Genomic DNA, 26,668 nt, shown 5'->3' on the forward strand with positions numbered 1-26,668 from the left:
CAGATAATGTCTGGGGTGCAGGGGTCCTCAGGGTAGTAGCCTAAAAGTGGCCCAGCCACCTGAGTTAGAACCATGCCACTGGCCAGCTCTGTGGACTTGGCCAAGTCACTCAACCCTCTTGGGTCTCAATTTCTTCCCTATAATGGGATGACAATAATACACACTTTATAGGGTTATTCTGGGGACTAAATGAGATCCTGCGGGTAATCTCTGCAGTGGCTGGTACCCAGTACCTAGAAGTACTTGGTAATGTTAGCTGCAATTAAAACCGATGCCGAACCCTCCCGCCCGGGGATCTGTAAATGGTGACTTTCCTTGCTTCCCTTCCAGCCCTCAGCTACCCTCGTTCCCTCCCATATGCCACTCCGTACTCCCAGGACTTAGACCGATCAGGGACTTGGCTGGCAACCAAGGGTGTCTCAGGCTTCTGGTGTTGTCCTTTGCCCAGGAGGGAACAGGACCCACCACTGGGATTTAGCCTCTGAGCCCTCTGTATCTCTCCCCATCACCCACTTGCTATCTGACCTTGAACAAGCATCATTCCCTCTCTGGGCCTTGTACCTCCCTCAGGAAGGTGGAGAGGCTGGACCACACCGTCCCCGAGCCTCCTGGTCAGGTTGCCAAGTGACCCACAAGGCTCCCTGGCTCAGCCCACTGAAGGGAGGTCAGCTGGCTGCCCTGTGTGATTGGAGCACCTGGGGCCTGAGCAAGCTGGTGGCCTGCCATCATGTCCGCCCGCACCTGTGGCTGCGTAGAAGGGTGTGCAGGACCGGCTGGCTGGGCACTGACATTGGGGGAGGCTCAAGGACAGTGACGTAGAGAGGCCCTTCTTGGGGCCCTGGGAGCTGCCACTCCAGCCGTCCTCCCCCGCTCTCCTCCCCTTTCTCCCTGGGGTTTTCCATCAGCAATTCCTCCTTTTCCCCTGTCCTTCCTCTCTCCTTTCCCTTCCTGGAGTCCCCAGCCCCTCCCTCTCTCTTCCTCTCCCAGTTCTGCCATCCTGACCATTTTCGGGGGTGTCTTCTCCCTTCTTTGCCCTCTGCAGAGAGGAGATTTCGCCCCTTCCTGTTTCTCCAGTTCTTGTGTCCTCCTACCTATCTCCTTCCCTCAGTGTATGCCCATTTACCTGGATCTTTCTGACTCCCTTGCTGCTCTGGAGGTCTCTCTCTCTCTCTCTCTCTCTCTCTCTCTCTCTCTCTCTCTCTCTCTCTCTCTCTCTCTCTCTCTCTCTCTCTCTCTCTCTCTCTCTCTCACTTCCTCTGCATGGGCATGTCTAAGCTCCAGCTTCTTGTCCCCTGGGTCTCTCCCACTTCAGAGTCCCTCGCCAGCACCCCCGCCTCCTTCTTCCAGTTCCTTGCAGCCCCTTGCACTTCCACTAGCCCCCTTGCCCACAAAAGTTTCCTGGCCTCCATCAGACCGTGGGGTCCTGACTCACACAGTTTCTGTGGCTGGTGCTGCTACCCAGAACCTCAACAACCCCCTCACCACTGAGAGTTGAGAAAGGGGGTCAGCCCAGGGCCCAGGGACTGGCAGCCTTGCCTCCTAATTAGCAGGAGGTAATTGCCTGGAAAAAAATTTTCATTTAGAATGAGCCTCCAAGTCTCTGAGTTAGAGCTGTGCTGGCTGACGGTCCCTCAGGAACGGGAGGGGGAAAGTGGCCCATGACAGGGCCTCAGGAGGTGGGACCCTCAGGAGATGAGCACTCCTGGAATCCCCTTCTCCCACCCAGCTCACCCCCAGGATCCAAATGCTGGGCTGGAGTCCCCCCATCTTCTTCTGAGTCCTGGTTCCACTGCTTACTGTGTGACTTGGGGGCAAGCCACTCGTTCTTTTATGCGTTAGTTTTCTCTTCTGTAAAATAAGAAGAGAGCCATGCCTTGCCTGCCTCACTCCTCAGTATCACAAGGGTGCACCATCAGAGCCGGGAAAGTAGTTTGCAGGGTGTAGAGTCCTGCTGGAGTATAAGGTATCACTGTCTTCCTCCGTACTATAAGGGAAGGGTTTTGGAGTAGCCTGAGGGGCAATGAGGCCTTTAGAACATGAAAGGATCATGAAGTGGATACCACTGAGCTGCAAAATTAAGGGCCGACAGATGCGGTTTCCAAGGCCAGTCTCAATGCTCGCCTGTGGTGCCACTGTGAGCTGTCACCTCCCCTTTCTGGACCCCACTTTCCCCATCTGTAGGCTACTGTTCCTGATGCTCCCAGGGATTGTAAGGTTAAAGGAAATAAAGTTTGCAGAGCTCTCAGCACAATGCTTGACATATTGTAAGTGCTCAATAAATGATACTAGCTACATCTACTGTGAGTAAAAGCTGTTATCCTACTCCTTGCCTAGATCCGGAGAGACTATGGTTTTGGGTATTGTCTTCAGGTGGTTTTATTTGTTTTGCCTTTTGTTCTTGGAAGGAGGGGAATTTCTATACCCACACACTGGGTCTTGAGAGGCTGATATCAACCAGTCCCTGTGGGTGGGAGAACAAGAGTGGGCTGCAACTGTGACCTTCTCCCCCGATCCTCTATTTTTTTTCCTAAGGAGGGGCTGTGGGCAAACTTTTTGTATGGGTGGGTGTGGGGTTTGTGATCTCTTCCCTGCGGGGGGGCATATTACAAGCCTTTGTGTTCATCTCAGTGGGACTGGCCCTGCAGCAGGAGGCAAGATTGATGTTTGCTTAAGCAAGCCTACACCATCCACCTTGGAGGAGGGATTTGGAAGTTTCGCCTGGCCCAAGTCTGGCCAGCCTGGTTGAGCCTGACCCCAGCAGCATGGAGCTCCAAGGCAGCCATGGCTGGTCTGGCAGCCTACAATGTGCAAACTCAGAGTGCCAGATTGCCCTGGGAGGGGTGAGGGGGCGGTGGAGACCAGACTGTCTGATGCTCCTACCCCGCCTTCTCAGTGCTGTCACTGGGGACCACCTTCTGGTCCTCGCATGGGGGACTTTCAGTTTCCCAGCTCCAGGGCGCAGTGCCCAGGGGGGCCGCCAAAAGGCAGTGTGGCGGGCTCCGCTTGCAGGAATGGGGTGTGGCATTTACATTAGCGGTGAGGCAGTCGAACTGCTGAATGGGGTCCTGGGCATTTAGAAGATGTAACGTGCGGAAAGAGGAGTCGAGACCAGTTGGCTGGTCTCTGCCGCAGCTTCAGAACTGACCGAGGTAAGGTGCAGTTCTGAAAAGCTTGCGGCGGCTAGGATCCCACCCTCCACGGGCATTGCGAAGGGCGGCGTGAAGGGGGGCCACAGCCCCGGGACTGAGTTCAGCTTTCAGCACCAGGGACAGAGACGCCGCCTTTTCCGGCGCCAGTTTCAGCACCGCGGACAGAGCTCGGGGGCGGAGCTCTCAGAGGCTCCATCCTAACATTGGCAGGAGAAATGATATTCCAGAAAACGGTAGAAGGGCACCTTTGAAAGGGACTCTCACACACGCTGTAGTCTAATGAGGAGTCTCAGGACCAGAGAGGTGGGTAAGTTGCCTAAGGTCACACAGCCAGTGGGTGGCAGAACAGGATTCGGATTCCATGGCTCTCTCTCTCCATTCATCTCTCCCACACCTGGACTCTCCCTCTTCTCTGAATATCTCCAGGTGCTTCTTCGCATTATGTCGTACCCCCAAGAGCCTTAGAGCTGGTAAAAATTAACCCCATATCAAGGATCCGAGTCCTAGGATGGAAGCTTTCCTAGCCTCTGTAGCTTTCGTGATTGCAAGCCTCAGGTGGGAGGGTGTCTGAGCGGGACAGGGACCCTGGCCTGTAAATAAGCCTGGGACTTAGGGAGATAAAGTTGAGTCATCAGCATGAAAAACTCTTAAGTGCTCTGAGATCCTCAAATGAAATATAGCGCACTGTTTCTTTGCAGCCCGTGTATTATTAATAACAATAAGATGCTGATTTAGGCCAAGGCACAATAATGCATTATTCATAGGAGTAACTGGTGGTCTGAGGCCTACACTTAATCATCACACATCCCTGGACCTGCCTCCGCTCTGCATTTCTGGTGGAGAGGGCCCTCCATCTGAGTACCTCCTTTCCTGGGCTCCTGCTGCTCTGATAGGCGTGATTGCTCTCAGGGCTGTCCAGGAGGCTCATAAGCTTTGGGATCAGGGTAAGTGGTAAGGGCAGTAGGTTCCCGGCTGGACATCCTTCAATCTGAACTCCCTACTTGAAACTGGCCCTGTCCGTCCTGAGTGGCTTTGACCCTGATAACTGCCAGGCACAGCAGCATTCTGGGGTCTGCAGATGGCCTGTCTCCCCCTACTCCTCCTTTGAAGACGCCAGCTAAAGCCAGATGCACCAGGCCAGCCGAAACGGGGAATGGTGGGAGGTGGGTGTGGCTGTAGTGAGGGGGTGGGGTCACTGGGGAGAGGACCCCCCCCCATCACCTCCATTAACTGTGATCATGGACATGAAACCCTCAGTAAACTGGTGGGCCACTTTGCATAGCATTCTGTGCAGTACACACACGAGCGATTATTGCCGAGGCCGTGCTCTGTGCTCGTAGAGAGAAACCAGAGGTAGGGAGGGCGTAGATGCGGCCTTCGTAGCTCACCAGGCCTTGCTCCCTGATGAGGAGTCAGAGTGCTTGTGGGTCCCGACATTTCCCCGTCCAATTTCTTGCTGGAACAGCTCCTGGCCCATCCGGATAATACTTCATTCGCTGTTTACTCACTTGGCATCTCCTCTGAATTCTAAACCGTCTGTATCCAGCCCGGTCTCTCTCTGCGGCCCCTGCCAGAGCCCTCTCCCTGGCTCACTCACGCATTATCTGTTTTTATTACAGTCAAGGTTGAGGAGGCTTGCTCGTGCTAAGCCCCTATTTTCAGCTATTTGTAACTTTCCAAAACAATTCCCCTCGGGCCTCCTCTTTCTCCAACCTTGTTCCAGCTCCAGATGAGGCCAGAGGGGCTGGGGGCACCTCCACTGCTTTCTGAAGGACGTTCAAAGAGTGTCCAGAGGGCGTGGGGCAGGGCCAAGGCCCAGCTTTCCTGGGAAGGAGCGTGGGGGGTTCCCTCCTTTTCCTTCTTTATTTCCCCTTCTCTCCACCCATCTCATTTTCTTTTTCCTACAGCAAGGAATAAGCTGTCCCCTTACTGGAGGTGGGAGGTCTGGAGGGGGAGGCTTTTGGGTGGAGAGAGAACAGGGAATGCAGCATGATTGTGAGACCTGGAGCTCTGCCTGGCCGTCTGGGGTTCAGGATTTAGCTCATTGGTTTTCTCTTCTTTGCTCCCCAATCCTGCCTCTTTCTGGTTGTCTTGTGCGTGTTGGGGTGAGGATGGGGGGTAGGCATCAAAAAATGACCCCCCCCAACAACCCCGGGGCTTGGTAGGCTCTGCCCACTTGTAGATGTCCCCCTCCCATCCCCCATTTCCATCTGCTCGGCACGCACAGCCCGCAGGGGCGCTTCCTATGGAAACCTGTGTGTCCAGCTTTCACTGTTGTCCACCTTGAATGTTTTCCCACTGCCACCAAGGGACGGTGGGGGGTGGGGGGGGTGCCCTGGGACATGATGGTAATGCAGAACCAGGTGGGAGGAGACAGGCTCAGGATGGGAACAAGCTGGCAGACTTAGCCCCAACCACCCCAACACCACTCTGCTTTATCTTCGGAATTGAGGCTGCACCCTAGCCAGCACCATCGACAGGGGGGCAAGTTCTGGAACCGTCTCACCCTCCTCTTCTTCCTGCTCCTAGCCCCAGCTCCTCAACCCTCAGTCTGTTCTGGCACTTTTAAGGGGTGAGCCTCAGTCCACTGAGGGTACTCTCTGGAGGCCATGGGCTGGGCCAGCAGGATGGAAAGAGGAGCACTGGAAAAACTCTGTGTGTGTGTGTGTGTGTGTGTGTGTGTGTGTGTGTGTGTGCGCGCGTGCACCCCTGTGCACAGGAGAGACAGGCAGAGACAGAACGAGAAGGGTCTTTGGAAAGCTTGGGGGTTAACACAGACATGGTTCACAGTTGATAAAAAGCTTGAGAAAGTTGGAGCCCTTGTCCCAGCTGTTCTTTATATTACATTCACTCAGTTTCTTTCTTCTCTTCCTTCCATCCTTGGAGTGAGTTATTTCAAAGGCTCAGCTCTCCTAAGGTGGAACAAGAGTGAAAGCCACAGAGTTGAGGTCTTACAGACCCCAGGTTCAATCCTGGTATCACCTCTCCTTTTCCGTGTGCTCTTGGGTGAGTACTTAACCCTTCCGAGCCTCAGTTTCCTTCTTTGTAAAATGGCCATAAGAGTATTTCTCTTTGGAGGGGTGCTAAGAGCTGTGGCAGGATTCAATGCTGAGCATACATTAGCTACTATTATTAAGGGCACTTCGTAAGTAGATCAATGGCCTGGGATCTAGGAATGTCCATAAAAGCCCTATGTTAGGAGGGTATGGGGTGATGGGACAGCACAGGAAGGCCTGAGAACGGGCAGCAGTAGTGGCAGAGGGGTATATATCTCTATCTGAGAATATAAGAGCAAGTGACTTCTGGGAGAAAGAGGCTATGTGCACAGATTTCCAGCGGGTTTGGGTGGCTGTTCTGTACCCTCAGCCTCTAGATGAGACCCAAAGCAAGGGAAAGATCTGCTGTCACTCCATTGATTCTGTTGTGGGGGGTGGGGGGAGCAGGGCTACCTCCATGAAAAGGGAATTGCTTAAAGAGTCAGATAATTTAAGTTCAGAGAAGGAAGAGACTGCTGCAACTGCCGTCATCAGGGAGGGCTTCCTGGAGGAGGTGAGTTTACCCAGGGTCTTGAATAATTTCATGTATTTTGCTTTTTAGCCGTTACTTATCTCGCCTTTCCTATGTACTGGGCCTTGGGCTACAGAGATGACTCATCTGGAATCTTGGTCTTCCAGGTGATTCCAGAAGGGAAAAGCCATAGGAAGAGCTCATTAGTAGCCCACAATGGTGAATTGCCATAGTTACAGAGAAAGTATAAAGGATCCAGGAGGAAATGAGAACCATCTTTGTCTTCGGGACCTTAAAAGTAGAGAATAGAAGCAGGGACCTTCCAGGCAGAGGAGACAGCTTGTGCAAAACCTCATGGCTGGCCTGCCAGAGGGAAGGGGGAAGGTTGAGTGTGGCTGGGTGGTGCAGGGTGGCCTGTTGCAGGACGCCCTCATGGCCATCAGCTCCGAGAGGGGCAGCTATAGCATGGTGGTAATGTACGGGCTCCAGCTGCTTGCATCTTCCGTGCCTCTGTTTCTTCCTCTGTGAAATGGGGATAATGCTAGCACAAGGCTGTGGAGATCATGAGATGATGCATGTAAGACCCTGGATACGGCCTCTGCGACATTGGGCATGCTCAGTGAATGTTAACTGTCATTTGGCCCTGATGGCACCCCACCAGAGGAGGTCAGGGTGACTGGCTGCCATCATCTGAAGGTAGAGTACAAAGGCCTAGAGGCCTGGGTCATGTAACTGGCTAGGGGTAGAGCTTGGACTTGAACCAGGATCCTATGCCTCTAAATCCAGTGCCTGCTTTGCTGCTCTGCCTGAGAAGCACAGACAGAATTTGAGGAGACAAGAGACAGATATGGGGAGAGTATTCTAGGCTAGAGAAGTATGGGAATGCCTTGATCTCCTGGAGGACAGAGCGGGCTGGGTGTCTGCCCATGGCCACAGGTATGCCTGACTACAGGTGTCTGTGCTGGGGAGTTTGTGTGTGTGTGAGCAATGGGTGTCCTTGCCAGAAGTAATTGTCCATGGCCTGTGTGTGTGTGCATGTGAGCTGTCAGTGTGTGTGTGTGCCAGGGGTGAGTCTCAGTGGCCTGTGTGAGTTGTAAGTGTCTGTGTCGAGGACCTCTGTGTGTGACCCTGCTCCTGCTTTGGCTCTCCTCCCATTCTCCTCTAGGGGACTGGTGAGCTTGCCCTCAGAAGTCCATTCCCTCTCTGGCAGCTCCCCAGGGCATCCCAGGAGCCAGCAGCCGTGTTTGATTCTGTTCATCCATAAATCATGGCTCGCTGAGGAAATGAGAGGGAGTTGGGAGTGGGCAAGAGATGGGGTCAGGTCTGCAGCTTCCACCTGAGGCCCAGCCTGGCTTCCAGCTGTTGCCCTCTGTACCCGCATCCCCATTCCGTGCCATGGGCTGATACCTGCTTCTGGACAAGCCCTGGACAACCCCAGGACAGAGGGTTAGGGGTGCATAGAATGGAGTAGGACACGACCTCTGGTCTCTGCTGTCCAGTGGGGGAAACTAGATGTGTATGCAGTTCAGTATTTCATCAACACATTGAATGCCAACTCTGTGCCCCAGATATCTCTAATACGGGGCCCGACGCGGTGATGCTATGGTAATGGCTTACATTTATTGCCTCTTTGTTCCATGTCAGGCACTGTACTAAGCACATTATATGTGCTAGTTCCTTTAAATCTCACAATAGTCCTGTGAGGCCTGGGCTTGTATTAGCTCCTGTTTACTGATGGGGGAAACCAAGGCATGCAGAGATTAGATCACAGAGCGTGGAAGTATTGGATCCAGGATTTGCTCCCAGGAAGTCTGGCTCCAGAGTCCTGTGCTTGCTTACTACATGCTAGAAGAAAGATGCAGGCACAGTGTGATGGGAGCTTGGAGCAGGAGAAATGAATTCCCTCTCGGGAAATTAGGAAGGCTTCATGGAGGAGGTTGTATTGCGCTAGGGCTGGAAAACTCACGAGTTTGTCAGACAAAGATGGGCATGGGGAAAGAAGAGAGAGGATCCTGGTGTCCATGTGTGTGTGTAAAACAGAGAGGCTCCCAAACTTGGTCCCCAAAGCCTCTCCCTTCTCTTTTCCTCCACCTTGTTTGAGGGACAAGTGAGATAATATATGCAGGCATTTAACATTCAATAAGTATTTACTTCCAGTGTGTCAGGCACCAAGCTTGTCACTGCGGATACTTGAACAAAAGCAGATAAAACCCCTACACTCCTGGAGCCTGGAGCCAGGTACACAGCAGGTGCTTAATAAATAGTAGTCTGTATGATTATCCCTATTTCCAGAAGCCTAACATTCCTCCCTACTGAGTAGTCATTGAGCACCTACTGTCAGTCAGGCTCTGTCCATGGTGCTGACAGAAGACCAAGCCCTGCCGCATTGCAGAGGGGAAGACTGTGCGGGGGGCATCTTGTCCTCTTCCTCGGGCACAGGCTTTGTCAGGAGGTCTCCTTGGAGGTGGCATGGTCAGGAGCACGAGCTCTGCCTACCGAAGCGGGCCCAGCACACGGGACTCAGGTGGCTCCTCATGAGTCCTGAGCTGTAATTAGCTATGTGCTGGCTACAGGCCTGGACAGAGGGACAGAGACAGGTCTGAGTCTGGCTCTGCCCAGCTCCTGACCCACCCTGCCTCCCAGGGTTCCCAGTGTCAGCTGTCTGCCCTTGTCTGTGTTTCACCTCCTTGGGACCCAGGATGACCCCTCCATCCAAGGATAGGCTGTGGAACTCAGCCCTGTCAAAAGGCTGAGTAGGGCTGCAATATTTTCTTTCTGCAACGGTTAATGTGCTGACAATGAGGGGACTTGAAACCATGCATGTCATCTGAGGAAGGGTTGGATGGGATGGAGCGGCTTTGCCTGGAAAAGACTTGAAGGGGACATGAGAGCTGTCAGCAAGGATTTGGAGGCCTGTCATGTGGCGGAGGAAGTCGGCTTGTTCCCAGCAGTTCCGGAGGGCAGGCTTAGGACCCCAGGGGAAAATTCTAGGGAGACAAGGCATGGCAGCTCTCCCTAACAATGTCTGTCTGTGAGAGGGTCTGCCTCCTGTCATCGACAGCTGCCCCACGGGGGGTTGTGTATCCTTGGGGACTGGCTGCAAGAATTCCGAGGTCCTTTCTGGTCCAAGAACTGGTGACCCCATAGTCTGGGAGGGATTTCACTCTGGCTGGCGGCGAGAATACGCTTGCACCCCTTGACTGCAATATCACTTGAGGGCGTGCAGGCCGAGGACATCATGTCACTTTTAGTCACAACATCAGTGCAATTTGTAATGTCAAGCATTTGTTTCACCCTGGCTTCAAGGGCTGTCCGAGGGATGCTGAGGGGCTGGGAGATGGATCAGCTGCCCGGGAGATGACAGCACCCATCCCTGCTGCAGGGGACCCTTGGGTCACTGTGTCCAAGGGGGTTCAGAACTTACTCAGCCACATGTTTCTTTCCTCGAATTGAATTTGATGCAAAAGCCCAAGATGTGAAAAAGAGGGAAATGTTGCTACTCTGGTTAAACAGGGCTTTAGGGAGCCACAGTCTCACCTGCTCAGCACCCACCTCCATAGCTCCAAGAGATTCTTGGGAACCCTAGAGGTTCCAAAGAGCACACTTTGAAAACCAGCTGTCCACCTCTGCAGTGGGTGTGGTGTTAAGGCAAAGAATTGGGCTCCAAGCCAGCCTCTCTGGGTTCAAATTCTGGCTCTACCATGTACCATTTGGATGACGTTGGACAAGGCATTTGACCCCCTCATACCTCAGTTTCCCCGTCTGTAAAGTTGTTACTGCTTCTGGTGCATCTGGAGCACCTGCTCATCATCAGAGTGAGGAAGGGTCAGCTCTTTCACAGATGAAGACACTGAGGTCCCAAGTGGTTGGTGCCTTGCCCACACACAGCCACACAGCTGGTCAGTGACCTAGACTCCAAGTCCAGTGCTCATTTTGCTATGTCCACAGAATTCTAGATCCTTAAAATGGGTGTTCCCTCTGCTCTCTGGGGACAGTTTAGTGTGTGTCTACTGGTTTCTGGGCAGCCTTCTGTCCCCAAAGGCTCTCCAGCCTACAGCAGGGGTTGAAGAGTGGGGTTTTGGGGGGAGGGGAAGGAATGCCAGGGAGGTGACTCTTTAGAGAATTACCACCGACCAAAAAATATAGGGAGTGATGGAGAGGTCATATTGCAAAGAAACCTACATGGGGCGTGGTGGTGACCTCCAACTGGCCACCTACTACAGCTGCTGCATCAGAAGCTTGCTCACATCTCCTTTCCTCCTGCCCCTCCCCTGCTCAAGAGCCTTCTGTGGCTCTTATGGCCTACAGAACAAGCCCTCAGCCTGCTCTCATTCCCAGCCTGGTCTCCACCACTTCACTCCCCATCCCCCCAGCCACTGCACTTCTTCCCACTTCCTTGCCTTTGCTCTTGATGCTTCCTCTGCCCAGAATGTCCTACCTTACCCTCTCCCCCACTTTGCAGGCCGCATCAAATATCACCTCCTCAAGGAAGCCTTCCCAGATAGCTCCTAGTCTAGAAAGACCAATCACGACTTCATTTATGCTTCCACAGCCCTGTGTTTACACCTGTGATAAAACTAACACTGATAACTATCGCCAATAAGTACCTGTTCTAGTTTGCTAGCTGCTGGAATGCAATATACCAGAAATGGAATGGCTTTAAAAAAAGGGGAATTTAATGAGTTGCTAGTTTACAGATCTATGGGCGAGAAAATGTCCCAATTACAACAAGTCTATAGAAATGTCCAGTCACAGGCATCCAGGGAAAGATACCTTGATTCAAGAAGGCCGATGAAGTTCAGAGTTTCTCTCTCCAGTGAGAAGGCACATGGTGAACACAGCCAGGGTTCCTCTCTCATCTGAAACGGCACATGGCGAACATGACATCATCATCTGCTAGTTTTCTCTCCTGGCTTCTGGTTTCATGAAGCTCCCCAGGAGGCGTTTTCCTTCTTTATCTCCAAAGGTTGCTGGCTCGTGGACTCTCTGCATCTAATGGCTACATCGTTCTGCTCTCTTTGAATCTCTCTGAATCTCTCATTCTCCAAAATATTTCCTCTTTTATAGGACTCCAATAAACCAATCAAGACCCACCCAAACGGGTGGAGACATGTTGTCCCTTAACCCAGTTTAACAACCACTCTTGACTAAATCACATCATCCAGGGAGATGATCTCATTACAGTTTCAAATATACAGTATTGAATAGAGATTATTCTACCTTTATGAAATGGGATTTGTATTAAAACATGGCTTTTCTTAGGGGGCATACTTCCTTTCAAACCAGCACAGTACCTGTCTGTGGAATGCCAACAACCCTACAAGGTGGGTGTCTTTTATAAAGGAGAAAATGGAGAGACTGCATAGCTAAGACACCCGTCCCAGTCCACGCAGCCATAAAGAGGTCTTTGGAGGCTGGAGCCCCAGCCTGCATATCCTGCTGTTTGCTGGTTCTAGGGAGCCTGCACATAAGGAGATAAGTACTGAATTCTTGCCTGGCTTCCCCATTTGAGGGGCTGTTCCTTGTGGGCAAAGCCTGTTTCTCCTGTGCCTCTTACTACACTCATAAGAGATGGCAATTATAGGAAGCTCAACCCAAGAAGGAATTTGCTTTCTTTCTAAACAATTTTTATTGTGCAATATATGCAGAAAGGTGATAGATTTCCAAGTGCAATTTAACAAGTAGTTATAGAGCAAATATCGAAGTATGGTATGGGTTACAGTTCCACAATTTCAGGTGTTCCTTTCTAGCTGTTCTAATTCACGAGAGACGAACAAGAAATACCAATGTAATGATTCACAAGTCACAATCATTTGTTAAATCCTGTCTTCTCTGTTACAACTTCTCCCTCTCATTCGATCCTTCTCCTGATCTTCAAGGATATTTTGGGCAATGACCATTCTGATGTCTTCATGTTGAAAAGGGGTGTTGACATTATGGGGTAAGGGGGCGCAAGTAGTTGATGCTGTCAGAGAGACTGGTGCCTTGGACCTCAGGACCCATCTGGCATAGGAGCCATCTGGGGGCTTTAAGTTTCTGCAAAATGAACTTAGTGAGTGAAACTTTTATAGAGCATAAGATAGAGCCCTGGGTATTCTTTAGGGTTTTCAAGAATACTGTTGGTTGGGGCTTGGCATATTGTGGCAATGTGAATTTGCTTTCTTTTTAAAGTGAGCTCAATAAAGGAAGTTGTGAGGGTCACCTGCTTCCCAGTGGGGCAGAGGCAGGTTCCTGTGGGGACAGCTGGAAAAGTGCAGGCCTGAGCCTGAGCCTTGGGGCCCTCCTGGCGTACCCTGCATATATTCTGGCTGTCATGGGGCCCTGCCTCCCCTTTCCCTGGGAAGCCTGGACGTAAAGGACCGGCACCTCCAATGTAGCCAAGAGCTTTGGCAAACGGGATCACCAGCCTTGCAGAGCCGAAGCTCCTCACCAGGGGTGGTGGTGGAGTGTGGTGTCTGCAGGTTGTCCAGTTTGGAACTCATGGTACCGTGAGTCCGGAGGTTGTCAGCATGCTGGGTGCAGGGGGCTCCCTGGAGGCTGAGGCTTGGGACCTGGTACAGGGAAGGCCAAGGCGGCCTGGTGGATGGACAGGTGGGGGCAGGTGAGGATGGCCTTTCCCCACAGCTGGGGGGCTCTGGAAGTTGGGAATGAAGAGGTGGGTCCCCAGCAGGCAGGAGACCAGCTGCCTGGGGTACTGAAGCCGTGGTATGAGAGAGCCCAAACGGGCCTGAGCGCCCCCAGGGCCTGTGGCAAAGCACGAGAGCCCCGGGAGAGGAAGAGCAGCCGACGCCAAAAACCACAGGAAACAAGCACCTGGAAAGAATCAGCTCTTAATTACCATCAGCAGCAGCACGGAAGAGCCCACACAAGCTAATCTGTAAATAAGCAACATCCCTTTCACTTAAGGATGTGTCCTAGCGCTCAAGTATTTGCAGTGCATGTGCAATCTGTACCCTCCCTCGTGTGATAAGTTTTGATCAAAGTTTTGCATTCTTTACACTTGCCTTGGGCTAATACTTGCAACCACCTGTGAGCATGGCAGGGGGAGAAGTTTAATCTGCACCTGTACAGGAGAGAAAACTGAGTTGGTTACTGGACTTGTCCGTAGCCACGCGGTGAGGAAGAGGCGGGATGTGGGGAGAAACCTGGTATTTCCCTCCCACCGCAGGGCTCAGCTTTCATGAAAGGCATGGAGAATTCCATTCCTGAGGTCTCTGGTATCTGAGCTCTTGGGGTGAAAGCTGCCCTGGGGGTGTCTGGGAAGTTACACACAACGTAGATGGGGCTTGGGGTGGAGGTGAGCTCAGAGGGGACTATGGGACAGGGAGGGCAGGGGCACAGCTGGGTGAGCTTTCTGCCCAAGGAGAGCAGAGCTGAGGGAGGAGAGGCCTGGTCAGAGATGCCCCCTCTGGCGGCACACAAGGCCGCTGAGTCTTGGCCACATGCTTACGAGGATCCATTCAGGCCCATGGGGCAGATGACTTCAGAGGGACTGTAGGAACCAGTAATTATCCTTTGGCCAAATTTGGCTGGAGATCTGGCTCAGTATGTATGCGTGTGAGTGCATGTGTGTTTGTGTGTAAGAGTGCTGTGAAGGCCTGGCTGGGCGGAGGAGCACGATTCCCCCCATTTTGCAGATGAGGAAACTAATGCCCAGAGAGGGAAAGGGACTTTCTGAAGGTAACCCAGCAAGGCAGAGCTGGGAAGAGAACCTGGGGCTCAGAGCTCACAGGCCATGCTCTGTCTGCCCTCTTCTCCGTGGTGCTGGGACCAGACAGAGGGGGACAATGGCTGTCCTGGCGGAGCGGGGGGGTGGGGGGCCCTGGGCTGAGGGAGGGTGGCTGGCCCCGGCCAATGAGCCTCTCACCTGTGCGTGTCCTCCCCAGGGGCGCCCACCCGCGACGTCCTGCTGGTTTCTGCCATCATCACCGTCAGCCTTAGCGTCATTATCGTCCTCTGCGGCCTCTGCCACTGGTGTCAGCGTAAACTGGTGAGGCTCCTGGGGACCCCTGGGGGCGCGGGGCCCTGCACCCCACTCCCCAGCCTCCATAGGCCCCTGGACCTCCAGGACCTAAGGACAGACATTCCTGGACAGACGAGAGTCTCACCGGCATTGGTACTGGCCGCTCCGCACCCCCTCCCGCATAGAGACCCGCGGGCACACCCGCGGAGAAGCGGAGAAGCGACAACACCACCCCCCCCACCGCCCCGTCCCGCCCGCACCGGGGGAAGGGGGCGGGGCCGAGCGGGCCTCCTGGCCAATGAGGAGGCGCCGCCCGCCCCGCCCCCAGCCCCACCCCCACAGCCCCGCCCGCACATCCATCCTGGTTCTCCGGGTTTGTACAAGCTCAAACGGCTTCTTTTCATTTTTAACGAGATCTGGGGAATTAACGGGCAGGATTAGGCCATCAATAAGTAACGAGACTGTCCGGAGGGGCATCAATCACCCGGGGGGCGGGAGGCGAGCGGGGGGGACTGGAGCGGCCCGCTTGCCTCCTGCAGCTCCCCGCTCCCGCCCCTGCCCCGAAGTGAGGTGGGGATTTTGGGGGCTGCAGGGGGGCGTCCCTCCCCCCCCGAGGGTGGGCCCGGAGGCATCGGAGATGTGGGGCCCTTTCTAGGGTCCCAGGCCTCTTCGCCCCTTCCCCAAGTTAGATGCATGGAGAAGGGACCCCGGCAGACACCCTCCGTGCCCCCGGCTGAGAATGATCGGAGCAGGGTGTGGGGTGGGGGGGCACCTGCCCTGCCGTGGAGGGGGCTTTAAGGACGAGGGGTGAGGGGCTGTGGCCATGGGCACTGGGTGGGTTGGGGGGGGCTTCCTGCCCCACTGGTGTGGAGAAAGAGAAGAGGCAGATGCCTCTGCCGCAGGGTATTGGGGTCCTATGGGGAGGACCCGAGAGGTCTCTAACCTGGCCGGGGACTTCCGGGAAAGGCAAACTCAGGAACTGATAGCTGACTCTCCACCCAAGTTGCTCAGCTTCAGGCAGCTCCCAGCCCTGCAGAGGAGCTTGAAGGCCAGCTCTGCTCCATGTGTGAGTGTGTGCGAGTGTGGGTGAGTGTGTGCCAGTGTGCGTGGCCCTGCCTGGCCCTGCCTGCAGGTGTGTGGGGCTGGGCCGGCTGTCCTGCATTGTTCCTGGATCTCCCGGGTCTGCAGGTGTCTCAGAATTTCAGGGGAGGTGGAGGAGGGGACTGGGCCACGTGTCTCCCTGTGTGTGTGTGTGTGTGTGTGTGTGTGTCCTCAGAGGCTGTGGGAGTGGCTGAGAGCACACTGCAGCCCTCTGCATCTTGTTGTGGGGTCCCTTTAGGCTGTCTGTCTGTATTTGAGGGCAGGGGAAGCAGGTGGTATGAGCAAGCACTGCTGGTGACCTTGTAGACGATGGGAGGGGGGTGGTGGAATCTTTGTGCTGAGTGAGTTGACGTTGAGGGCATTGGTGCAGTGTGTGTGTGTGTGTGTGTCTGTGTGTGTGTGTGTATGTTGAGAGGTGCCTTCCAGGACTGCAGGGCATGATGGAAAGAGGGGCTGGAAGCAAACTGGCCCCACCCCTCCCCCACTCAGCTTCAGTCCAGGGCAGGGCCCCTGGGGACAGGACCTCAAAGATGGCAGTGTCTGCAGCAGGGAGGGATGCAGGCAGGGTAGAAGGTGACACAGGAAGGGATGCAGAATAGCCCCTGCCCTGATCCCAGCCCCTCCCCCTGGCCCCCAGCCAAGGGACCTCCCCAGGGGCCCAGAACACACTCTGACCCTCTCTGGCTTGCACCCTAGGCAGCTGATGGAGTACTGCCTTGCCCAGCCCCCCAAACTCTGCCACCGCCATCCCTCGTGGGTCCCAGAAGCCAGGAGCGTTTTGTCCTGGCTGTCTCCTTGCTCCACGGAAGGGGCTTTAAAATGGTCTCGGCACAGTCGCCGAGCTCTCCTGGCTCGCCTGTCCCCTCAGCAGCAGGGACGTGATGCCCTGACAGCCCAGATCCCATTTCCAAACATTAATAAACTTCCTTAATCTCCAGCTGGCTTTTTCCAGATCAGCCTGGCCAGCCTGCTCCCGGAGAGACAGGCTAGCAATAAGGGGTTCCTCTGGAGCCCCCTGACATCCCTGGTCCCCAGATTCGATCGCTGTCCGTTAATGTCCCCCCACCCCAAAAGCAAGGCCTACCCTGGTTCCTGTCCCCATGGTACCCCAACTCCTGATACAGTGTCACAGCCAAAGGGGGGGCTTCCCGGAGCTATGGGGGGGGGAAGAGGGCCAGGGAGAGGCTCCCCCAGTGCCCTGGGTGAGCCGGGGGTACCCCAAACCAGCCCTGCCTGGCCTTGGGGAAGGGGTCTAACCAGGGCAGGGTCTCCTGCCAAGAAAGAGGAGAGAGGATGAGGGATGATGGGCGAGGGGGCTGCCCACAGCAGGAAGAGCTGGGGAACAGTGGGGCTAGGTTCCTGCTTGAGACCTGGCCAGTGGCCGCGTAGGGATTTGGACTTCTGGGTGATGATGAGAGGAATCAAAGATAGGGCTGATCAAAGGACAGCCGACCTGGGGGTTCAGCATCTCTGTAGTTTAACTCTTCAAGTTCTGACTCAGATCCCAGGGTGAGTGAGGGTAACAGTTGATGATTTTTGAAGACTGCCTCCTTACCATGCTCATCCTAGGTACTTGAGATTGAGCAGCCCCTGCCTTTGTGGGACTCCATTCCAGAGGGTGGGCAGTGAAATAAGTAGAGACAAAGACATGTTTTCCCAGGCTCATGCAATGACAGCGCACCATTTTAGACAGCAGGGATTGGAAGCATGAGGGAAAGAGGCTGGCCAGGGTGATGGGGGGAGAGGGTGGCAGAGCTGGGGTCAGCACCCAGGCGCCCCTGAGACCTGGGGGTGCTGGAGGTGGAATGAGCCACCCCCCACCCCCACCCCCACCCCCACCCCTTGACTCCCATGCACCCTTCCTGGGAGCTCCATTGCAGTCTCTCTTGATAGGCAGCTCCCGTGCCTGGGAAGGGGCTGCAGCTGGCAGGAGCATCAGGCACCGCGGCTGCGGCGGCTTTTATTTTGCTTTAGAGGGGATGGAATAATTGACTGTTGTGGCTGCAGTGTTGGTGCACGAGATGGGATGTTGGGGAAACGTGCGTGTGTGTGTGTGTGTGTGTGTGTGTGTGTGTGTGTCCGCTCAGCTGGGCAGGGGCAGGCTGGTGCCCCTGGGGTGGGGGGTGGGGTGGTGAACGGCCCATCAGCTCCTGCAGAGCCCCCAGCCCCTCCTAGCTGCCCGCGTCAGCCCCGCGCTGGCCCAGGCCCCGTGGCCGGTTGACGCGGCGGGGCATGTGAAAGGTGCCAGGCTCCACCTGAGCTAAATTTAGTAACCCAAACGGAGAAGGTGAGTGGCGTTCGCCTTCCCACAGCAGGCCCAGTCGTGGCTGCAGACGCTGCCCTACCTCTAGCAGGAGAACCTGGCATGCCCGTGCCCCTGTCCTGCCCCTGACCCTGCTCATACACCCTGGGGGTGCTGGCCAAGGGCCCAGGCCATCCCCGACCATAGAGTCACCCTCTCTTCCTAAGGTCGCCTTCCCGAAAATGAGAGTGCCCAGGCGCCTGCCCCTGCCTCAGCCCCTGGGCACAGGGACCCCAGAGAGTCCCCAGTGACAGATGCAGACCCTCTCCCGCCCCTGCCACTCGAACCAGAGGCCCCTGGCAGCCTTGCTCTGCAAGATGCCACCCCCACCAACCGGGGCGGTGACGTGGACGATGTGACGTGGCCAGGCGCCTAAGAGCCGTCTGTCCATGGCAGAGGGAGCTGTGTTTCTGGGAGCTGGGCCAGGGCCCCTGGAGACAGGTGGACAGGAGGGGGCAGGGATGAAGTGCAGGTCGGTGGGGCCCAGGAGCTGGCACCCTAAGATGGTGACACCCCACATATTGGCCCCGGGCCCTGTTGCCAAGGCTGGGTTCTCCTTTGCTCCCTTTACCCTCCTGCCACGGCCCCCCCCCATCCCCCGGAGACCTGCTTTCTGGGGATGCGGGGAGGAGTGCAACCCCGTCCCCCAGAAGTGACCTGGGGCTCGTCTCCACAGGGCAAACGCTACAAGAGCTCTCTGGAGACGGTGGGCACGCCAGACTCGGGGCGCGGGCGCAGTGAGAAGAAGGCAATCAAGTAGGTGCCAGGCTGCGGGTTGGGGGGGGTGGGAGCACACAGGCCTCCGAGGAGCCCCTTTCCCCCCCCCACAGACTTGCCACCCACGCGTTCCACCTCCCAGCTCCCCAGGGTGGCTCTGGGGCTCTACCTTTCCTGCCTGGCCCTCCAGGCCCCGCACCCCTCCCACCCCGCAGTGTTCCGGAGCCTCCAGCCTATTTCTCTGGCTGCTTTCACTATCAACGGGGTCTTTCTCCCTTCAGCTCCATCTCTGGTCCCTCCAAGCCTGACCTTGCACACCTCCACCCTCACCTGCATCCCCGTAGCATACACACTGACCCCCACCCAGCCCCTCCCCATGGCCTAGGGACCCCTCCCACTTCTGGTGGGTCCAGACTCGCTTCTCAGATTCTACCCGTATTCTGACATTGACCTGGGGACCCGGCTGTTCCCCCCGGCCCCCGGCCCTGTGCTGGGCCACTCTGGGGAAGGGCTCAAGGGAAGTAGCAGGTGGGAGCTGCTCCTTTCTCCCCCTCTCCCCATCCCCTCCCCCCATCCCCTTCCTCATGTCTAGTTGCCTCTGGCTTGCCCAGGTTCTCCCATTTTGGGCCTGAGAGCCCTCTCCAGGTAGGCTGGTCTACCTCCCACCACAGGCCACCTTGGCCAGGTCCTTGTTGAAGGTCACTGAGGGCACACTGGGAGAAGCTCGCTGCACAGTGGTGCCACCTGGCCGGGGGCTTAGGGACCCACCCTCTGGCCAGGCTCTGACGGTAGAAGGCTCTGTGCCAGCTGGGCGGTAGCCCCGGCCCCTTTCTCTTGGCCAAGATGCTCCAGCTTAGCCTGGCCAGGACTAAGCCTGCCGGCCAAGGGGCTGCCATGCAGAAGCCAAGTCCCCCCACCAACCAACCCCCCTCCCCAACATTCCCTTGTCCACCCTTTCTTTCTCAACTCAAGGCTCCAGCCTCCTGTCCTCTACCCCCTCCCCACCACCTGGACTCCCCTGCCCTTCCCTTGGCCCATCTTTCTGCACTCCTTCCCCTTCCTCTCCTCTCCCTTCCTCGTCTTTCATCTCTTCCTCTGACCGTGTTTTTGGCTGTTCCTCTGCAGAAGCTGTGGGTGTGTGGCTGTGGGGTCGGGTAAGTGGAAGGGTGGGCCTGGCTGAGGTTGTGGGGGGGCGGGTAGGAGCTCGGAGGAGGCCATTCTGCTCTTTGAGAGGCCGCAGGGAGCCTTTGAAGCTGGATTTGGTCACAAGCTCTCCGATCTTCAAAGCCGAGCGCAGGTCTCTGGGGCTGCAGAGCCCCCGGCTTTCTGAAGGCGGGGGACCCATGACGGGGCAGTGTTTGGCCAGCCCTGCCCCTGTTCCATCTCCAGGCCAGGCGCTTGAATGAGTTTGCAGTTTCAGGTCAGGGCAGGGGCCTTGTCTCTGCCAGGTGACCCTAACTTTCTTGGACAGGGAGCTCGTGGCAGGGCCGGGAGCCCTGGAAAGGACCAGAGAGAGAGAGGAGGCAGGATTCCCAGCACGGAGGGCGGGCAGGCAAGCTTTGGGCTCTGCCAGGCTGGGACCAGTGCCCATGAAGGCTTTCTAAGACAGAGTGAGGGCACAGGTTCCGGGCAGCCAGGCCCCCTCTCTGTGGCCTTGCAGCCCCGTCTTTCACGGTCCTGGGCTGCCCCACCCTGCTGAGCTGTCAGACCGTCAGTGCCAGGAGAAGGAAGCCATCGTTCAGGTCTCCCTGCCACCTCTCCCAGGTTCCTGGGCCTTTGCCTCTGGCTGGGGAAAAGCAGAAATGTCCCAGGGCAGTGGAGAGTCCACTACACAACTGCCTGGTGGGCTTGGCACCACCTCCAAAGGGATCATCTTATCAAGGAGACTTGGCAGCTGCCCTTTCTAGCAGTGCTTCCCAAACTGTGTTCCTCACAGTGGTTGATAGTTAATGCATGAAATAGGGTTCCGTGGCTACCTAGGTTTGGGAAACAGTGCGCACTGTATTCCTCTTTTGTTAACACAGGGTATTCACCGATGCATTAAAGGTTCTGGGAAGTCCTGCAGTAAAGGAACCAATGTTTCCCATACATTTAATCAAAGGTCCTTTTTTTCCACTACTGGCCGTGGACAACCCGAGGGACACTGGAGCTTCTCGGAACACAGGATGGGAAGCCAGCTTGGCATTGCTGATTGATCCTTTTCTCCAGTACTAGGGCTGGATGGCCCTGATAGTGGAGATCTGAGAGGAGACCTTCCAACCGCTCTCTTGGTTACACCAAACACAGAGAGGGCCCTTCCATGCCCCTGTGTGTTGCTGTGCCCGGTAGGGGATGCCAAGGGACATCTCTGGTGGAAATTGGGGTCTTTGGTGCAGAGAACAGTTTCCCCCCGGGGCCTCCCCAGGGAAGGGCTTCCGGATGCTGAGGGTCTGTCCCGCCTCCTCTGCCGGCCCCGATGCACTAGCCCAAGTCCTTGGCTTTGAACCCAGTGCACAGAGTCTCCTGCGGGATGTTTCCAAGGTGTGAGCCAGACAGAGACAGGCCGTTCACCACCAGGGAGGTCCAAGGGGGCTGTGACTGCCCTCAGGCCTGGGCTAGCATCTCCCCTGGGCCTGCAGTGGGAGCTCAGCTTCTCTTGGTCCTTCTGTCCTCTGCTCCTGAATCTGAGGTTGAGGCCAAGGGGAGTGGCCAGACTCTTGGAGGGAGAAAGGCAGCCCCCCACATAAGCTCATATTTGCTTGATCCACAGCGGCACAGCCTCGGCACACCTCCAGGCCATGACACCCATCAGAGGCCCCTTCCCCTAGAAACATTCCCTATGACTCAGGCATGGCTCCCTTCCTAAATGTTCCTTTGGCCTGAAACCTGCCTCTCCTCCCCTGGTGTTCCCAGCTCTGTAACTTGGGACCCCGAGTGCCCGGTAAGCTGGTGGAGCCCCTCATTCTGGGCTCCCGAAGTTTCCCAGAGCCAGAGAAGGGCAGGGTCCCTTGCAGAAAAGACTGAGGGGCCCCTGGTAAGCCTGAGGCCTTCTCCAGCCTTAGGCGCACCCCTCCCCACTTTTCTCGGGGGACATGACCCAACCACCACATTTGCAATGCGTGGAGAATCCCTTCAGCTCAGCTGAGATGCCCCCAAACTCAAAAAAAAAAAAAAATGCTGCTTCCCAGCCTCACCCAAGGAGAATGGATGAGCAGAGAAGGTCAGCAGGTACTTTAGGGCAATGGAAAGAGGAGGAAGAAGGGCGGGGAGTGGGCCTACCCCAGGCGTGGCTCCATGAAGAGAAGACAGAGGAGGGAACAACCTCAAGTTTTCTAGAAGCAGGGCCTCTACCCGCCATTGGGAGAGCTGATGGCTAAGCAGATACAGCCAACCTTCTCGTTTGAGGGGCAGGGAAACTGAGGCCAGGAAGGGTAAGGATTTTAGATGCAGAGTGGCTCTCCTTTTCAGCTCATGGCAGCCAGAAGCCAGCACCCTCTCCTCCCACCCCGCACCCCATCCCACCCCCCAGGCCTTGTCCCCAGCACCCTCCCCACCTCTTCCTCTCCCTTCCTGCCTCTCTCACCATCTCTCTCTCTCCCACCAGCTCTGAGACCAAGGCTGCCGGTCTGCCCATCCTGCAGCTCGCCTCCTTTCAGTGCGGCTTCTCTGCGGCCCTCGGGTGTGTGCGTGTGCGTGTGTGTACGTGTGTGTACGCACGCGCGGGTGCGTGTGCCGGCCCTCCCCCCACCCACCCGCCTTTCTTCCTCCCGCAGGACTCGACCCTCGCCCACCCACCCTCTGGGTACCCTGGTCCCCGGGGCCCCGTGTCCCCTCTGCCCCTGCAGGACTTCCAGTTCTTGTTTCTTCTTGTATCTCCCTGTTTTCTCCCCCTCTCTCTCTGCCCCTCCAGTGATCTAGACAGAGACTTTTGGAATAACAATGAGAGCACAGTGCAGCAGAAATGGAGCTCCTACCCTCCCAAGGAGTTTATTCTAAACATTTCACCCTACGCCCCTTATGGCGACCCACGACTGTCCCTCAAGTGAGTGACTTTACCTGGTTTGATCCTCTGTACGAGTCCCTGCGCTCACCCTCCTTCCTTCCGCCCGGCCCCGCCCTCCTCCCCCTCCCCAACCCCTCCCCCCGCCTCTCCCCCCGCCCCTCCCCCCACCCCCCACTCCCCCCTCCCCCCCTCCCCATGGGCAGGCCAACCATGGAGACGAGCAACCCCTCCTGCCCACCCCTGTCCTGTCTCCACACTCCCCCCTGCCCCGCCCCAGGGCCAGCCACGCAGGACAGCCCCCTCTGCAGCCACAGCCAACTCCCCGCCCCCCCTGTCCCTCTGCGCACCCCCCACCCCCCCCACCCCCGGCCCCCTCCGTGCAGTCAGGATGGGGTTGCCCGTTTGGGCCCCTCCCCTCGGTGTGGCTCGCTCTCTCTCCCCCCCACCCCCCTGCTGTGTGCTGCTGCCGTGGCTGCTCCGTGGTGGTCGGTGGTTGGTGGTTCGTGGAGGTGGCGGTGATGGCGGTGGTGGCGGCGGCGCCGGTGGTGGTGACAAACTCTTGACTAACTCGGCTTTCTCTTTCTCCCTGCCTTGGGGCCTCCTGGCCTGGACAGCCCGCTCTTCCTCCGTCGTTAACCCTTCGTTGTCCTGTGGGATAGAGTTGGAGGTGGCTGCCCTCCCCCACCCCCGCCGCCCCTGCCCCAGGCGGTGGGAAGGGGCCCCCCTCCGTTGTCGTGGTGCGTTTCTCTCCGACCCCCCCACCCCCACCCCCCAGCCCGCCCAGCAACAACAACACCCCCCACCCACCCACCCACCACACCTCTCTCCTCTCTGCAGGCTCCGCTAATAACCCATCTGCAGTGCTGATGTCTCTCTCTCTCTCTCTGTCTGTCTCTTGTCCGTCTGTCTCCTCTTCCTCTCTCGCTGTCTCTTTCTTCCTTTTATCTGTCGTTGTTTTTTTTCCTCTTCTTTCCCACCCCCACCCCCACCCCCACCCCCACGTGTGGCCCGCCCTCTCTCCCCCACCGCCACCCCCGCCCCCCCCACCCCGCCGCCCTGTGCGTGCGTGCTGTGCGCGCCTCCAGTGGCACCCTCCTGTCGGGCGCCAAAGTGGCCGCCGCGGCGGGGCTGGCGGTGGAGCGGGAAGGCCGGCTGGGGGAGAAGCCGGCGCCGGCGCCGCCACCCGGAGAGGACACCTTGAGAAGCGGCGGGGCTGCCCCCAGCGAGCCGGGCAGCGGTGGCAAGGCGGGGAGAGGCCGCTGGCGGATGGTGCAGAGCCACCTGGCCGCGGGGAAGCTCAACTTGTCCAAGTGAGTGCTGGTGCCACGGCCACCCTGGAGCCGTGCGCTCAGGCCCCACCCCTCACCCCGGCCAGGGTGCCCAGCGGGCCCCCGGCATGCCTGCTGCTGCCCACCCTCCAGGTGCCCTCGGCACCCGGCTCATTCCACCCCTCCACGAGACGCGGCCATCGTCCTCGCCATCAGACACGCAGCTACCTCAGCCATCCCGTCTGTCACGCTGCAGCCCCTGGCTGCTGCCCCCATCAGACTCTTTTCTTTTTTGTCTTTGCCAGTGACCAGGTCATGCCATTCTCTCTGCCCAAGGGGGCAGCTTCATTTCAGTCCTCAGGACATCCCATACTCCTTGGTTGCCCGCCCCCATCTCAGCTGTCAGGCTGTCCATCCGATGGTTGTCCAACCATCTGACCATCCCATCCTTGGGGACCCGGCTTGCCCCTTGGCCTGTGTTCTATGCCATTCATTCCCTCTTAGGGCCAGACGATGGCGCTAGACCGAGAGGTTGAGCCTTGCTATTTTTTGACTGAGTGGCTCCATTGGCTGCTCCCAGTCCTGCTTGTACCATACCACCACCGTGTTTCACTGAGGCCCCCTACCCCTCCCCCAGCAGCCATGGGGTGGCCCCATTGGGATGTCCTCATCTCAGCCATTCCCGTTGGTTTGTCCCAGTCTCGGCCATCGAGCCGTCCCACTGTCCGCCATTGAGATTATGTGTTCTTGGAGGTTGGGTGGTTCAGCCCCAGCTAGCTCCTCTCTTCGTATCTCAGAGGGTGGTCTAGACCTCAAGAGAGAAGAGCTGTTCCCTTTAGCTGCCGGAGGTGTACCCCTGTTCTCGACAGGTGGTGTGCTCCCCCGAGTGGGACAGCCCTATTCTCGTCTTGGCCTTTAGAACTTTCCAATTCCCCACAGTTGAGCCTGCCCCCGCCCCCCGCCCCAGGCCCTCAGTCCTTTGAGCTCTGACCATTTTCACCCACTGCACAGAGGATCTACTTTGGCCTCCTTACCAACTAGTGGAGCAGTCCCCTCATCAGAAGGACCCCCCTCTTTGCTGTTGGGCCACCCTGTTGACTTGGTGCCAGGGGGCCCCCCAGATTCTCCCCAGAAGGCCTGTGATCCCCGCTATTGGGACCACTGGGGCCAGGGACTCAGGCCATCTTGGCTTGTTTATCTAAGGGAGCACCAGCCAATCTCCAACCCCCGTCCCCAACTCCTGGCCAAGGGAGGGTCCTCAAGGGAATCCTCACACTCCCTCCAAGAGCCAGGCCAGGTGCCCCGCCCTCCCCAAGCTGCTTCGGCCACAGTCTCCAAGCTAGCCGAGGCCTCGGTGCCATCCGCTGGCTCCAGGCCTGGAGGAACCAATTTTAGTTTCCTGTGACTGAGAGGTTGTAAATTGGACTAATTTGGGATGTGATAGGAAACCAAAATGAGGTCAGCAAGGAGGAGGAGGAGGCAGTGGCAGTCAGGAAGCCCTCCTGCCTCCGGCCCGGACTGCCCCCTGGGGACCCATGGGTCTGTGTGCCTGGGCCAGACCTCCTGGGCCTGTCCTGGTGGCAGCCCTGACTCCAGGCCTGTCCCCTGTAAGACCCCAGCTCAAGCCATGTTCTGCTTTCCTCTCTCTCTTTTGCTCTCTCTTTGCTATTCTTTCCTTCTTTCGCTCTCACTCTCTTTCTCTCTCTCAGCCCACAAGGGCAGCCTAACTGTTGTCTTTTGGTTCCCAGGGTAGGCTCTGAGGGTAAGCGAAGCTGAGGTCTGGCTGCAGTGCTGAAAGCGGCTCCCGGGAACCAGGGCTTCCTCCCTTGGGCAGGTCCCTGTGCTTGGCTACTCTGTCACCCTAGACCAGGGGTCGGCTAACTTTTTTATAAAGGACCGGAAAGTAAATATTTAGGCTTTGCAGGCTCTGTGGTCTCTCTCACAGCTATTAATCAAGCCTGTGTTGTAGCAGGTAAGCAGTCACGGACCATATGTAAACTGATGGCAGTGGCTGTGTCCCAATAATGCTTTATTTACATAAACAGGCGGTGGGGACCACATCTGGCCCCCAGGCCATAGTTTGCCAACCCCTGCCCTAGACCATTGGAGAGGGACATGGAGGGAAGGGACAGAAGGAGGAGGAAGAGGCAGGAAGGAGCCTCTGGGGTCCAGAGATGAGAAGGGGCCCAAAGCTGTCCAGCCAAGACTCTGGCTCTGCCTGAGAAATTTCAGGCCAGGGGACAAAGCCGGCAGAATCCCACGGGAGAAGTCAGTGACCCTGACTCCTTCTGCCTCCCTTCTCCTGGCATGGGGTACTTTTATTGACATAACACTCCCCCATGCCTGAACTCAGTTGCTGGTCCTGAGGGCAGCAACCCTGTAACGGAGGCAGCGCAGGGATCATTTATATCCCCATTCAACAGATGAGAAAACTGAGGCCAAGAGAGGTGGAATAACTTCTCCAGTCCCACAGTTAGTAAGCGTTTGGACCCAGGTCTGTGTGCCCCCATGCTGCCTCCGATGAGCCCTGTCTATTTCCTGTCTGCCCCTGCCCCACTAAACCAGCGTTTTCCAGAGATGCTAGCGGGCCCATGAGACGGGGTCCCCTTGGCTTTCCTTAGCAAGGTCCGTCTCTGGGGAGAGAAATCGCCCCCTCCTCCGACGGAAGTCATTCCCGGG

At 56.8% G+C, this 26,668-nt stretch overlaps 1 protein-coding gene across 4 annotated transcripts in view; it reads left to right on the forward strand.

Moving 5' to 3' along the window:
* Positions 1–26,668, forward strand: part of SYT7 (synaptotagmin 7) — a 58,696-nt gene that overhangs the window by 10,105 nt on the left and 21,923 nt on the right. For 2 of the 4 annotated variants that reach the window (XM_077116019.1, XM_077116020.1), the window contains exons 2-4: positions 14,543–14,646; positions 18,699–18,778; positions 22,629–22,760. In XM_077116019.1, coding sequence (XP_076972134.1) covers positions 14,543–14,646; positions 18,699–18,778; positions 22,629–22,760 — 316 coding nt within the window. Of the gene's footprint in view, positions 1–14,542; positions 14,647–18,698; positions 18,779–22,628; positions 22,761–23,806; positions 24,032–26,668 lie in introns of all 4 variants that reach the window. The other 2 variants (XM_077116023.1, XM_077116021.1) reach the window with 2 other exon arrangements.

Source organism: Tamandua tetradactyla, chromosome 9 (assembly GCF_023851605.1).
Source record: "Tamandua tetradactyla isolate mTamTet1 chromosome 9, mTamTet1.pri, whole genome shotgun sequence".
NCBI classification, from domain to species: domain Eukaryota; kingdom Metazoa; phylum Chordata; class Mammalia; order Pilosa; family Myrmecophagidae; genus Tamandua; species Tamandua tetradactyla.